Source organism: Oncorhynchus gorbuscha, linkage group LG02 (assembly GCF_021184085.1).
Source record: "Oncorhynchus gorbuscha isolate QuinsamMale2020 ecotype Even-year linkage group LG02, OgorEven_v1.0, whole genome shotgun sequence".
Classification (NCBI taxonomy): domain Eukaryota; kingdom Metazoa; phylum Chordata; class Actinopteri; order Salmoniformes; family Salmonidae; genus Oncorhynchus; species Oncorhynchus gorbuscha.
In genome coordinates, this window is record NC_060174.1 from 87,036,224 (window position 1) to 87,051,070 (window position 14,847).

The 14,847-nt window shown below is 43.2% G+C and overlaps 1 protein-coding gene across 2 annotated transcripts in view; it reads right to left on the reverse strand.

Moving 5' to 3' along the window:
- The window catches only part of LOC124012124 (protein turtle homolog B-like), a 195,127-nt gene that overhangs the window by 11,171 nt on the left and 169,109 nt on the right, over nt 1-14,847 (reverse strand). For both annotated transcript variants that reach the window (XM_046325579.1, XM_046325570.1), the window contains exon 18: nt 397-2,076. In XM_046325579.1, coding sequence (XP_046181535.1) covers nt 397-2,076 — 1,680 coding nt within the window. The remainder of the gene's footprint in view (nt 1-396; nt 2,077-14,847) is intronic.

The window sequence follows — 14,847 nt, forward strand, 5'->3', positions numbered from 1 at the left end:
TTGAAAGTTGATGTCTGACATGAAAAGCAGCATTGATCGAGTTGAAAACGTCAGAACACCCAAGCCCATAAAATAAATCTATACAGCAAAATTACTTTGCAATGAATAATGTAAGAGTCCCTAGTCAATTTATCATCATAAATTCTATCCTTTGATTAAGTCATTTGTCAAGAAAAAAAGAAAAACATATATATTGATATTTCACTCTAAAAACTGACATTTGTATGTAGTCCAACCAAAATTTTCCTGACAAGTGCATTTAGCTTTTAAAAGTAAAACCAGAATTGTATTCAATGTAACTGCGTTCAGAACTCAAGGTGCAACCTAACAAGTTAAAGCAATTGGTAATGGGGCAGATAACAAGTAAATCCCTCTCTGAAGGCCTAGTGCACCTACCCTGAAGCTGAAAACTGGGGTGGAGAGGGCTCGGACGGAAGGACCTCCTCCTCAGTTCTCCTCTGGGATGGTATCTGCCCAATGGGATCACTTGGGATCTGCCCAAACATGTTGCTGCTTTCCATGGGGGGTGACGGGGACTGGGACGGGTAGCTTGTGGCGGAGGTGGCAAAGGCCATGTGGGAGCGGAAGCTGGGACTTGCCCTTTTGCTAACCTGACCATGGGCGGGAGAGGAAGAGGGAGACGACCTCCGAGAGAAGCTGGCTGAAGAGGGGGGAAGCAGGGTGATCTCAGACATCTCTGGAGGTATGGAGGGCTGGACGAAGCTAGGACGGGGACGCGGTCGCACTAGAATCTCTGGGGAGCCCTCGTGGGAACTAAGTGGACTCTGGGTGAGGGGCGAGAGGCGGGAAGGTTGGAGGACCATCATGCTAGGCTCCATTCTACGAGCCTGCCTGGGGCTGAGCCGGGGGGTAGGCTCAAACCACCGGGTGTCCAGGCTACTGAATGTGCTAGGGCTGCCCATGAGGGCTGTTGGGTCGGGGTAAGGCAAAACCGGCACACCCATACCGTAGCTTATGTGTCTTAGCTTCCCTAGACTCTGAGCCTCTTGCATAGCTAAACGCTTGACTGGAAGGCCCTGAGGCTTGACCTTGCTGGGAGACTTGCCTGGACAGCTCTTTGGGACCTCCAGCTGCAGAACACCGGGATAGGAGGGCACCTGGAGAGAGGATGGCTGGAGAGCACCAGGGGGAAGAACATTAGGAGGAGGAAAGAAAGGTTCCCGGTGGAGATGCAAAGGTTGGTGCGGTGGGAAAATGAAGTGGGGCCTTTCCAGATTTGCAAAGGGGAAATCGGGTCTGTGCCAGATCTCCGGGGAGTGAGAGGAAGAGGTAAGCGTCAGGGGAAGGGGGAAGCTTGAGACGGCATAGTGATGAATATCTCCTTCCCCCATCTCCTCAGGAATGCGGTGGTGACCAAAGGGCCCTTCGGGGTGGTAAGGTGGTGATGACATGACAGAGCTCAGAGGGCTGGTGTCTACCATGTAGAAAGGGGGTGGAGGGTCGGGTTCCCCAGGGCTGCCAAGGTACCCGTAGAAGTGATCGTGGCTCTGGGGGAAGGCTCTGTGGTGCAGGGAGCCTTGGATCTGCCCCGTGGCCTCAAGCCGACTGCTCTCCATGATGGTCATACCTTCCATGGGCCTCTGAAAGCGGGGGCTGTAGGCTGGTGGCTGCAGGTAAGACTCCTGGCTGGAGATGGGGGAGATTTGGTGGGGTCGAAGGGTTGCCATGATGGGGGGCATGGGCCCGGGATCATCGTTCTCCTCATCCGACTGGCGGAATTCGGGATAGCGGTCTGACTCTTCGACGAAGGGGAAGCCCTCAATTCGCCGGGGCTTGATGGAAATCATCTCCATGTCGCTGGGGTCCATGACGAAGCGTCCGTCAGGGCCTCGGCTGATCAGCTCAATGGGCGTGGTTGCCTCCATTTCATACTTGGAGACGCTGTACTTTTTGCTCGTTATTGCTCGCTTGGTTTTCTTGTACAGGGAGAGTTCTTCCTTCTTCGCAGAACTCGGGGGGATCTTCTTCATGCTCATGCTATGCCCGTCCTCAGAACACTCTGATGGTTGTCCCATGGAACGCATACTCTCCGGACTCTCCTTACCAGAGGAGGACCTGAGAAACAATGGAAAGACAGAAGGCCAGTCAATGCCTGCTCACCTGCCTCCTTTAACATGACTCAGCAAGCAACCAAACTAAGCACCTCTGTCGATGCCTTTACTGCCAGGCAACATTTTAACTGGAAATTACGATGAAATAAATAAAATAAAGTCTCCAATCAGAGATGACACATGTATCCATAAAAAATGATTTTTAAAGAGCCAAGCTCTGACTATAAGTGTTTCTTATTTAGGTAACAAAATAAATATTGTCATAATTGTTTATCTGAATAAGTTTAGTTTGAGCCTGAAGTTTAAATGGGGATTTCAGACACTGCTACGATGTGCAAATGATTTGATCTGACAAGGCAGTGATTGAATGTTGATTATGTTGATTATGAATAGAGGATGGAGATGGAGGGACCATGTGCAGTAGTAACTTTAGAGTTTTGGACTGCTCTCCTACGCAACATTATAAATAAATTGTTGAGTCATAGGTGCATGATCTTGGTATGGAGTCAGATGACCCACTGAGTAAAGTATATGTCATACCCTGACCATAGTTTGCTTTGTATGTTTCTATGTTTTGGTTGGTCAGGGTGTGATCTGAGTGGGCATTCTATGTTGGATGTCTTGTTTGTCTATTTCTATGTCTGGCCTGATATGGTTCTCAATCAGAGGCAGGTGTTAGTCATTGTCTCTGATTGGGAACCATATTTAGGTAGCCTGGGTTTCACTGTGTGTTTGTGGGTGATTGTTCCTGTCTTTGTGTTTGCACCAGTTAGGGCTGTTTAGGTTTTCGCACGTTTATTGTTTTTGTTAGTTTATTCATGTAGAGTGTCTTTATAAATTAAACATGAATAACCACCACGCTGCATTTTGGTCCGCCTCTCTTTCACCAAAAGAAAACCATTACAGTATATTTTATGTGCAGGGTTAACAGTCTATGTTGTCTATTAACTTTCCATTTGCTCATCACTTGAACAGCTCAACAGGAGACTGTGTCGATTATAAATCATGTCTGCCTGTTAGTTTCTGATTGAGTAATATTTTCATTGTTCAGTCATGGTAGTGTAATTGATGTGAAGTCAGTCACATTAAGTGTCTCTCAGTGGAATAACAATGCTTAATGTGTGTGTTGTATCACCTGACATTTCCATTTACTTAGATTTTAATAAACCTCTGATAGTCATTGCCTCTGGTTGGTTCTAACATGCCCCCGATCCCACCCACACATTCCCATTGCCCAGACACGGCCATCTTAATGACTCAGGTGACCATCTTTAGCAGAGTGGGCATCTCTCCCTTTTCCCCTCCTTTTTTCTCGATAAGTCTTGTCATTACTCAAACTTCCCTGGACCACATACTCTCGAGCCTTGTTCTCACTATATTTATATGTGGTGTTGACATGCATGTTATTTGTATTTTAAATTGTGATTTGAATTTAAGAATATCCACTTAGAATACAGTACATTCTAAGGTTCTCATTGTAGAAATTGGACTACGTGTTTGTTATTAGTTGTATGGGTTTTATTCATTAGGAAGAAATTTGAAAGCCCATTTAGTCAAGAGAGTATTTATGTTATACCAAGAAATGAGGAACAACAAGCATTTTCCAGAAAAGAAAAGAGAAAAATCTGGACGATATGATAATACTTTATTCAGAGTACCAAAATACAATGTAAGGCTGAGGCTTTTCAGTCTCTCTATTTTGCTGAATCACTAAGGCCTAGCTGTGCTTGTGATGGCTGCGGTGGCAATGGAGGGGCTGAGTTTCTAAGGCAACTGACAGTCGAGGACCCGCATTGAAAAGCAATGACGTTCTCATTCTCTGCTACGTATGAGGCACGTACGCTCTCTCTCCGCAGAAGGCACTGTCTGTCGTGGTGCATGGTCTTCAAGTAGAAGTGTGCGTGACACAGGCAAACACATCTGACTCCACTGGACGCAGAGCACAACCCACATTCAAGATTCTTCCAGCAAGCTATTCAATATCTACTACTACATGTGGTTCATAATATCTAAAAGTATATCAACAAGTTGAATACATAGAAATAGCTATTACAAGCAATGCTATACACATACTTCAGTCTAGATAGAACTGTAATATGTAATATGCTGGCTTGTTTGTTTCTATAAAAATCACTTTTGAATATAGTATGACATTTACTGAATGTGCCATTTTTCATGTTAAGATTGTCACCGCTCATATTATTATGAGACAAAGATGTATTAACACTGGATATAGCATGACTTTTAGCAGTACAGCAGATGAGGACAATACACGTATGTAAAAGTGAGAACCTCATAAGGGTTCTCCTGGTCATATAGATTCACTGGTTTGATTACAACGCTGTAAAATTACAGGTGGTCACATATACAACATTATACTCCTAGTATGTTACTGTATGTACTGTATATAATGTGCCATGTGCTTTTATACAGTAACATGAGCACCATTTGGCACCAACACTGTATGCTTACCATTACACATACTCACTCAACTAAACTTAACACTAAATACTCTTGAATTTTCAAGGAATCCAACAGAATAGCTGAGAGGAAAACAGCAAAGCATAGAAAAGAGTAACTGCCGGAGAAAATAACATTGTGTTGAATTAACTACGTATCACATGAAATCAATTCACAAAGAAAATAAGAAAGGGTTTCATGTTTGGGCAGGGTTAAGTCAAGCTCGGGTGTGCAGGGGCAGGTTCATCACAAAGAGATTCAAGGGCTGCTCGGCTGCAAACAATCTGGAAGGACACAAGGTTTTTTGTGACATACCAACATGAGGGAGATTTCTACAGTATGCTGTCCATTCTAGCAAATAAAAGGTGCTATTGTTATTGACAACAAAGTAATAGTGAAAAAACTTGCTTGTCTAAAGATAGGACAAACTCGTGAGAAACCACAGTGAAATTTGATGAGATTAAATATTTATGTTGAAACTGACATAGAACAACTATGTATTGTGTGAGTACGTCCTGCAGACAGCCACATTAGCATTTCCAAAAGTCTAAAATTAATTCTGTAAAAATGAATTTTACTTTGGAAAGCCTTTGATGAAAGCCTGCATGCTTGTTATAATTTTATTTATTTTTTATATCACCTTTATTTAACCAGGTAGGCAAGTTGAGAACAAGTTCTCATTTAAATTGCGACCTGGCCAAGATAAAGCAAAGCAGTTCGACACATACAACAACACAGAGATACACATGGAGTAAAACAAACATACAGCCAATAATACAGTAGAAAATAAGTCTATATACAAAGTGAGCAAATTAGGGGAGATAAGGGAGGTAAAGGCAAACAAAAGGCCATGGTGGCGAAGTAAATACAATATAGCAAGTGAAACACTGGAATGGTAGCTTTGCAGTGGAAGAATGTGCAAGGTAGAGATATAAATAATGGGGTGCAAAGAAGCTAAATAAATACAGTAGGGGGAGAGGTAGTTGTTTGGGCTAAATTATAGATGGGCTATGCACAGATGCAGTAATCTGGGAACTTCTCTGACAGCTGTTGCTTAAAGCTTGTGAGGGAGATAAGTGTTTCCAGTTTCAGAGATTTTTGTTATTCGTTCCAGTCATTGGCAGCAGAGAACTGGAAGGAGAGGTGGCCAAAGGAAGAATTGGTTTTGAGGGTGACCAGAGAGATATACCTGCTGGAGCGCGTGCTACAGGTGGGTGCTGCTATGGTGACCAGCGAGCTGAGATAAGGGGGGACTTTACCTAGCAGGGTCTTGTAGATGACCTGGAGCCAGTGGGTTTGGCGACGAGTATGAAGCGAGGGCCAGCCAAAGAGAGCATACAGGTCACAGTGGTGGGTAGTATATGGGGCTTCGGTGACTCAATGAATTGGATGCAGTCTATCACACTGCCTGTGTATATTGGTTTCTAGCTTCGCTGAAAAGTTGCATATCACGGGGGCTGTTTGATGCTAATGCAGAACGCCATAGGATGTTTTTGTGTTGGTTAAGGGCAGTCAGGTCTGGAGAGAACCCAGGGTTCCTGGTTCTACATTTCTTGAATGGGGCATGATTATTTAAGATGGTGAGGGAGGCATTAAAAAAAAAAACAGGCATCCTCTACTGACGGGATGAGATGAATACCCTTCCAGGATATTCAGGAAAACAGCAGGTGTATTTAGAGGGCAAGTTGGTTAGGATGATATCTATGAGGGTGCCCGTGTTTATGGCTTTGGGGTGGTACCTGGTAGGTTAATTGTATGAACCTTTATTTCTTATAATACGCTTATAATATGTCCATCTATGTAGGAAATGTAGGACATTTTCTTAAAAGTGACTCAAAATGGCTTATTTAGTAAGGATGATTATGAGAGTATTATAAGATAATAATAAGGGGCCATACATTCTTATGACAAGTCTTATGATGCATTCTAACAGCATAATGGATTACACCTGCACACTTCAAGTAAATTGTTACTGGAACTTTCAACCCACAGTTACATTAAGAACTGAATGATGTTGACATTTTTATGGCAACATATTTGCTATGTTTAAACCACAAACTGTAACTTTCATTCCCAGTCAAAAGTGCTGCCCATGAATGTACAGTCCCAGTCAAAAGTTAGGACACAACTACTCATTCAAGGGTTTTTCTATATTTTTACTATTTTATACATTGTAGAATAATAGTGAAGACATCAAGACTATGAAATAACACATATGGAATAATGTAGTAACCTAAAAAGTGTTATTTTATATTTATATTTAAGATTCTTCAAAGTAGCCACCCTTGCCTTGCCCAGATGAGGTAGTCATGAGGTAGTCACCCAGAATGCATTTCACTTAACAGGTGTGCCTTGTTAAAAGTTAATTTATGGAATTTCTTTCCTTCTTAATGCGAGTCAATCAGTTGTGTTGTGACAAGGTAGGGGTGGTATACAGAAAAGAGCAAAGAGAAACGACAGTACATCATTATTTTAAGACATGAAGGTCAGTCAATACGGAAAATTTCAACAACTTTGAAAGATTCTTCAAAAATCATCAATGATGAAACCGGTTCTCATGAGGACCACCATGCAGAGTTGTCTCTGCTGCAGAGGATAGGTTCATTACAGTTACCAGCCTCAGAAATTGCAGCCCAAATAAATGCTTCACAGAGTTCAAGTAACAGACACATCTCAACATCAACTGTTCAGAGGAGACTGCATGAATTAGGCCTTCATGGTCACATTTCTGCAAATAAACTACTACTGAAGGACACCAATATGAAGAAGAGACTTGCTTGGGCCAAGAAACACAAACAATGGTCATTAGACTGGTGGAAATCTGTACCTTAGTCTGACGAGTCTAAATTTTAGATTTTTGGTTCCAACCGGCATGTCTTTGTGAGAAGCAGAGTAGGTGAACGGATGATCTCTGCATGTGTGGTTCCCACCGTGAAGCATGAAGGAGGAGGTGTGATGGTGCTTTGCTGGGGACACTGTCTGTGATTTATTTAGAATTCAAGGCACACTTAACCAGCATGGCTACAACCGCATTCTGCAGTGATACGCCATCCCATCTGGTTTGCGCTTAGTGGGACTGTCATTTGTTTTTCAACAGGACAATGACCAAACACACCTCCAGGCTGTGCAAGGGCTATTTGACCAAGAAGGAGAGTGATGGAGAGCTGCATCAGATGACCTGGCCTCCACAATCACCCGACCTCAACCCAATTGAGATGGTTTGGGATGAGTTGGACCGCAGTGAAGGAAAAGTAGCCAAAATTTGCTCAACTCCTTCAAGACTGTTGGAAAAGCATTCCAGGTGAAGCTGGTTGAGAGAATGCCAAGGCACACCTGTTAATTTAAATGCATTCCAGGTGACTTACCTCATGAAGCTGGTTGAGAGAATGCTAAGAGTGTGGAAAGCTATCATCAAGACAAAGGGTGGCTATTTGAAGAATCTCAAATATACCATTTTGATTTGTTTAACACTTTTTTGGTTACTACATGATACTACATAGTTTTGATGTCTTCGCTATTATTCTACAATGTAGGAAATAGTCTTGACTGAGTAGGTGTGTCCTACCCTTGACTGGTACTGTATATGTAAACTGTGTGGGTGGGTCTTGACATATGTCACAGTTATTTGAATTATGTGGTAACCTAACCTTCCCCCAATCTAAAGACTACTAGGGGTGTTTTTGGAGTTGGATAGCCAAGACTTCAAATAACTGTGGGAGTAATTTGCACTTTTGATAGGGAAAGAAAGTTACATTTGCCCAAACTCCCCACACATTGTACACATTGATGCAGGGACAACAGGTTTGACTAGAAATTAAAGTAACAGATAATGGGGCAGTAAAAGCAAATTGTCATAATTACTGAATAACTGTCAGCTTCTGTTGAATATCAATCTCATTTTAAGTAGAACAAAAGAGACTCCATTTTCCAATGGTCTCCCTGATGTAATCAATTAACCAAACCCATTGCTTTCCAGTTGTTGTACACCAGACCTGTTCCTTTTATATAGCCATCCCAAACTTAAAACGCCATTGGTCTACCTGTGCTAGGTTTTAAACAGGTCAGACCAGAGCATGGGATGCTATGCCCGTGAGCTTCATGACAAGTGGCAATATGTTCCTCTAATGTTGCTGTTATATTCTCAGTGTATGGCACAGGAGGGATGTTAGGGGGTGGGACGTGAGGAGAAGCAGCAGCAGCAGCAGCCGACCAATGAATCCCACGAGATGGGAAGAGAGAATACTGGGTGTGTAGGCCGAGTGGAAATCCTCAATGGGACAGAGTCGTCTGTCGATTCAAAGGAGAGTAAACAACCACACTGGAGTGGTTTCATCTTACATGTCCAGCATGGTGGTCAGCATCGTGGGCAATTGGTACCATTTCAGGGAAACTGAATACAATGGCCTCCTGTGCAATGTTGAATCATGCACTTGTGTTATTCATATACAGTGTGTGTACAAATCATTAAGAACACCTTCCTAATATTGAGTTGCACCCCCTTTAGCCCTCAGAACAGCCTCAATTCTTCGGGAATGAACTTAACAAGGTATCTAAAGTGTTTCACATGGATGCTGGCCCGTGTTGGCTTCCCACAGTTGTTTTAAGTGGACCGGATGTCCTTTGGGTGGTGGACCATTCTTGACACATGGGAAACTTGCGCGTGAAAAACACAGCAGCGTTCAAAGGCACATCAATATCTGTTTTTAAAGAGCAGGTGTTCTTAATGTTTTGTACACTCAGTGTAATTCACTGTAGTTACACCACTTACTGTGGCTTATATGTCAATTTGAATTTGGAGCAGTCTGACCGCTGAAAATCCTTCTCAGTTCGCGGTGTTATCACGCTACGTTTGCACGCACCTCGGGGAGACCATTAATAGTACTGGTGTGAATTGCTAGTTGGCCCAATTTGGGAAAATTTCTGAGATATCGGGATCTAGGGCTTTCGTCTTGATTCGGATGTATTTAAATTCAGCTCAACAGCTTTCTCAAAGGGCACTTTCTACCCAACAATGCTGTACGCACGTCACCCTCTGCTGGACATCTAAGACTATGACTATCTCCGTGGACCATAAAACAAGTATGACTCCAGGTATGTTGCTTAGTGTTTATCTTTTTACAGCTATTCAATAATTCTGCATCTCCTGTGAGTGGACCGTGAGGGAGCTTAGGGCCCCAATTGCTTGAACCAGCATGTGACCGTGCGACTGTGCCCAGCACACGAAGCATGCGGCCAAGCCAGCCAGCAGCACACTGACTGAGGGGCGGACTGAACAAGGTGCAGGTAGCCACACTCACTGAGGGCTGGAGGGCGGGGGCTGGTAGCTGCTGGCGTCTGGCCCCTCACAGTAGGGCTCTATGCCGGGCAATGGGCTAAGAGGAGTCCTGCGGTGGGAAATACAACAGAGACGGGAGAGGAGGAAGAAAAAGAGGGGAGAAGAGGGAGGAGGAGGAATGCTGTCAATGAGTCTCCAGAGCTTCCACATGTCCAAACAGAGAAAGAGAGAGATAAAGAGAGTGAGGGATGATAGAGGAGAGACAGAGAGGAGGGAGGGAGAGAGAAAGAGATGGTCAGAGAAATGGAGTGAGTGACAGAGGGTGTGGGTAGGGATAAAAAGATGGAGAGACAGGGAGATAGAGAGAGGGGGAGAAAGAGATACAGTCAGAGAAACAGGAAGAGAAACCTGGGGATAAGCTGAGTCAGAGAAACAAGCAGAAAGCAAAAGGGAGGCAAGACAAAGAAAAGGGAGGAGAGCAGATAGAAGCAAGAGCTAGAAACAGAGAGGAATAAAGAATACAGGGAGGAGCGAAAGACACAAGAAGATATTTGTACAATGCACGTCTGACAAGCTCTCCATTTATTAGGCACAATGAGTCATTCAGCATACCATTAGACACCCACACATGCTAGGACTACATACTGAGTACTGTGGAAGTAATGCATTTCAGAGAGAACTGGGGTATCCCTCCGCCTGGCTTTGGTAGCAGCACCACACACACCCTTGTTCCTATGTCTTTTGGGAGACATTTCCAAACCTCCTTCTTTACTTTCAACCCTAAACCTATTAGCAGTTAATAGTTCATATTGGTGGGATGGAGAATAAGTAAAGGAGTTTATATATTCATATACTGTATATATATATATATATACACACTGCTCAAAAAAATTAAGGGAACACTTAAACAACACAATGTAACTCCAAGTCGATCACACTTCTGTGAAATCAAACTGTCCACTTAGGAAGCAACACTGATTGACAATACATTTCACATGCTGTTGTGCAAATGGAATAGACACCAGGTGGAAATTATAGGCAGTTAGCAAGACACCCCCAATAAAGGAGTGGTTCTGCAGGTGGTGACCACAGACCACTTCTCAGTTCCTATGCTTCCTGGCTGATGTTTTGGTCACTTTTGAATGCTGGCGGTACTTTCACTCTAGTGGTAGCATGAGACAGAGTCTACAACCCACACAAGTGGCTCAGGTAGTGCAGCTCATCCAGGATGGACATCAATGCGAGCTGTGGCAAGAAGGTTTGCTGTGTCTGTCAGCGTAATGTCCAGAGCATGGAGGTGCTACCAGAAGACAGGCCAGTACATCAGGAAACGTGGAGGAGGCCGTAGGAGGGCAACAACCCAGCAGCAGGACCGCTACCTCCGCCTTTGTGCAAGGAGGAGCAGGAGGAGCACTGCCAGAGCCCTGCAAAATGACCTCCTGGAGGCCACAAATGTGCATGTGTCTGCTCAAACGGTCAGAAACAGACTCCATGAGGGTGGTGTGAGGGCCTGACGTCCACAGGTTGGGGTTGTGTTTACAGCCCAACACCGTTTGGCATTTGCCAGAGAACACCAAGATTGGAAAATTCGCCACTGGCGCCCTGTGCTCTTCACAGATGTTTGGCAGTGGGTCAGTCATGGTGTGGGGTGGCATTTATTTGGGGGGGCCGCACAGCCATCCATGTGCTCGCCAGAGGTAGCCTGACTGCCATTAGGTACCGAGAGGAGATCCTCAGACCCCTTGTGAGACCATATGCTGGTGCGGTTGGCCCTGGGTTCCTCCTAATGCAAGACAATTCTAGACCTCATGTGGCTGGAGTGAGTCAGCAGTTCCTGCAAGAGGAAGGCATTGATGCAATGGACTGGCCCGCCCGTTCTCCAGACCTGAATCCAATTGAGCACATCTGGGACAACATATATATGTATATATGCCATTTAGCAGACGCTTTTATCCAAAGCGACTTAGTCATGTGTGCATACATTCTACGTATGGGTGGTCCCGGGAATCGAACCCACTACCCTGGCGTTACAAGCGCCATGCTCTACCAACTGAGCTACAGAAGGACCACTGTCCCTCTATTGTTGTAGTATTATACTGTTGCAATAAAAATAATGTCAAATTATGTTCGTAGATCAAATATGCAGTTGAGTTGAGCAACTAGCTTCATTTACTCCAGTATGCACCCCCCCAAAAAAAAAATATTCTAAAATGAATTTACAAGCGACCGAAAATACGTATTCGGCAATCAACAGCTCAATACATTCGCAGCGAGAAGTACATACCGGATGTAAATGAAAATAATTACTCAACGGAACTCTGTTTAACGAAATTATTTTTATATTAATATTAGCAGAGCTTGCGGTGAATGGAAGTTCGAAACCGCAACGCACTGAAAACGTTACTGGTTCAAGGCCACACATGAAAATACACCACCATGCTATACAAAAAGCCAAATAGCTACGTAAGACACACAAAAAATACACATTTTGAGTAGTACGCATAAGAGTCCAGTTCTTTTAACTTTACATTATCTTCCAAAGCAAATAAAATGTAATAGTTACCATTTTGTGGCCCGCACAGTATGACCTGCATCGTTGAGTTAAACATGTCTCACTCCATCCACCAATCCACCATCCATGCACCACAGACTGCCCAGGAGTTGGCAGATGCTTTAGTCTAGGTCTGGGAGGAGATCCCTCAGGAGACCATCCGCCACCTCATCAGGAGCATGCCCAGGTGTTGTAGGGAGGTCATACAGGCACATGGAGGCCACACACCCTACTGAGCCTCATTTTGACTTGTTTTAAGGACATTATATCAAAGTTGGATCAGCCTGGAGTGTGGTTTTCCACTTTAATTTTGAGTGTGACTCCAAATCCAGACCTTCATGGGTTGATAAATTTGATTTCCATTGATAATTTTTGTGTGATTTTGTTGTCAGCACATTCAACTATGTAAAGAAAAAAGTATTTCATAAGAATATTTAATTCATTCAGATCTAGGATGTGTTATTTTAGTGTTCCCTTTATTTTTTTGAGCAGTGTATATATACACACAGTTGAAGTCGGAAGTTTACATACATCTTAGCCAAATACATTTAAACTCAGTTTTTCACAATTCCTGACATTTAATCCTAGTAAAACAAAATCCTTCTTAGGTCAGTTAGGCTCACCACTTTATTTTAAGAATGTGAAATGTCAGAATAATAGTAGAGAGAATGATTTATTTCAGCTTTTATTTCTTTCATCACATTTCCAGTGGGTCAGAAGTTCAATACACTCAATTAGTATTTGGTAGCATAGCCTTTCAATTGTTTAACTTGGGTCAAACGTTTCGGGTAGCCTTCCACAAGCTTCCCACCTTATGTTGGGTGAATTTTGGCCCATTCCTCCTGACAGAGCTGGTGAGTCAGGTTTGTAGGCCTCCTTGCTCGCACACACTTAATCTGTTCTGCTCACCAATGTTCTACATGTTTGAGTCAGGACTTTGTGATGGCCACTCCAATACCTTGACTTTGTTGTCCTTAAGCCATTTTGCCACAACTTTGGAAGTATGCTTGGGGTCATTGTCCATTTGGAAGACCCATTTGCGACCAAGCTTTAACTTCCTGACTGATTACTTGAGATGTTGCTTCAATATATCCACATAATTATCCTGCCTCATGATGCCATCTATTTTGTGAAGTGCACCAGTCCCTCCTGCAGCAAAGCACCCCCACAACATGATGCTGTCACCCCCGTGCTTCATGTTGGGATGGTGTTCTTTGGCTTGCAAGCCTCTCCCTTTTTCCTCCAAACATAACAATGGTCATTATGGCCAAACAGGCTATTCCAGGCGAGAAATTGCCAAGAAACTGAGGATTTCATACAACGCTGTGTTCTACTTCCTTCACAGAACAGCGCAAACTGGCTCTAACCAGAATAGAAAGAGGAGTGGGAGGCCCCGGTGCACAACTGAGCAAGATGACAAGTACATGAGAGTGTCTCGTTTGAGAAACAGACACCTCACAAGTCCTCAACTGGCAGCTTCATTAAATAGTACCCGCAAAACACCAGTCACAACGTCAACAGTGAAGAGGCAACTCCGCGATGCTGACCTTCAGTTGTGCACTGGGGCCTCCCACTCCTCTTTCTTTTCTGTTTAGAGCCAGTTTGCGCTGTTCTGTGAAGGGAGTAGTACACTGCGTTGTATGAGATCTTTCATTTCTTGGCAATTTCTCACATGGAATAGCCTTCATTTCTCAGAACAAGAATGGACTGGCCAGTTTCAGAAGAAAGTTCTTTGGTTCTGGCCATTTTGAGCCTGGAAATCGAACCCACAAATGCTGATGCTCCAGATACTCAACTAGTCTAAAGAATCCAGTTTTATTGCTTCTTTAACCAGAACAGCAGTTTTCAGCTGTGCTAAACTTAATTGCAAAAGGGTTTCTAATGATCAATTAAGCCTTTTAAAAGTATAAACTTGGATTAGCTTACACAACGTTCCATTGGAACACAGGAGTGATGGTTGCTGATAATGGGACTCTGTACGCCTATGTAGATATTCCTCTAAAAATCTGCTGTTTCCAGCCACAATAGTTATTTACAACATTAACAATGTCTACACTGTATTTCTGATAAATTTGATGTTATTTTAATGGACAAAAAATAGCTTTTCTTTCAAAAACAAGTACCTTTCTAAGTGACTGCAAACATTTGAATGGTAGTGTATATATACAGTGCCTTGCGAAATTATGCGGCCCCTTGAACTTTTCGACCTTTTGCCACATTTCAGGCTTCAAACATAAAGATATAAAACTGTATTCTTTTGTGAAGAATCAACAACAAGTGGGACACAATTATGAAGTGGAACGACATTTATTGGATATTTCAAACTTTTTTAACAAATCAAAAACTGAAAAATTGGGCGTGCAAAATTATATATATATATATAAGCCTGTCACATCTGTGAATGTGGAATGTGTTTTGTTGGTTGATTGAAAAACAAGAAAACTTAATACAACTTTAAATTGAAAAAAACAAAAAAACAATGAAATAAC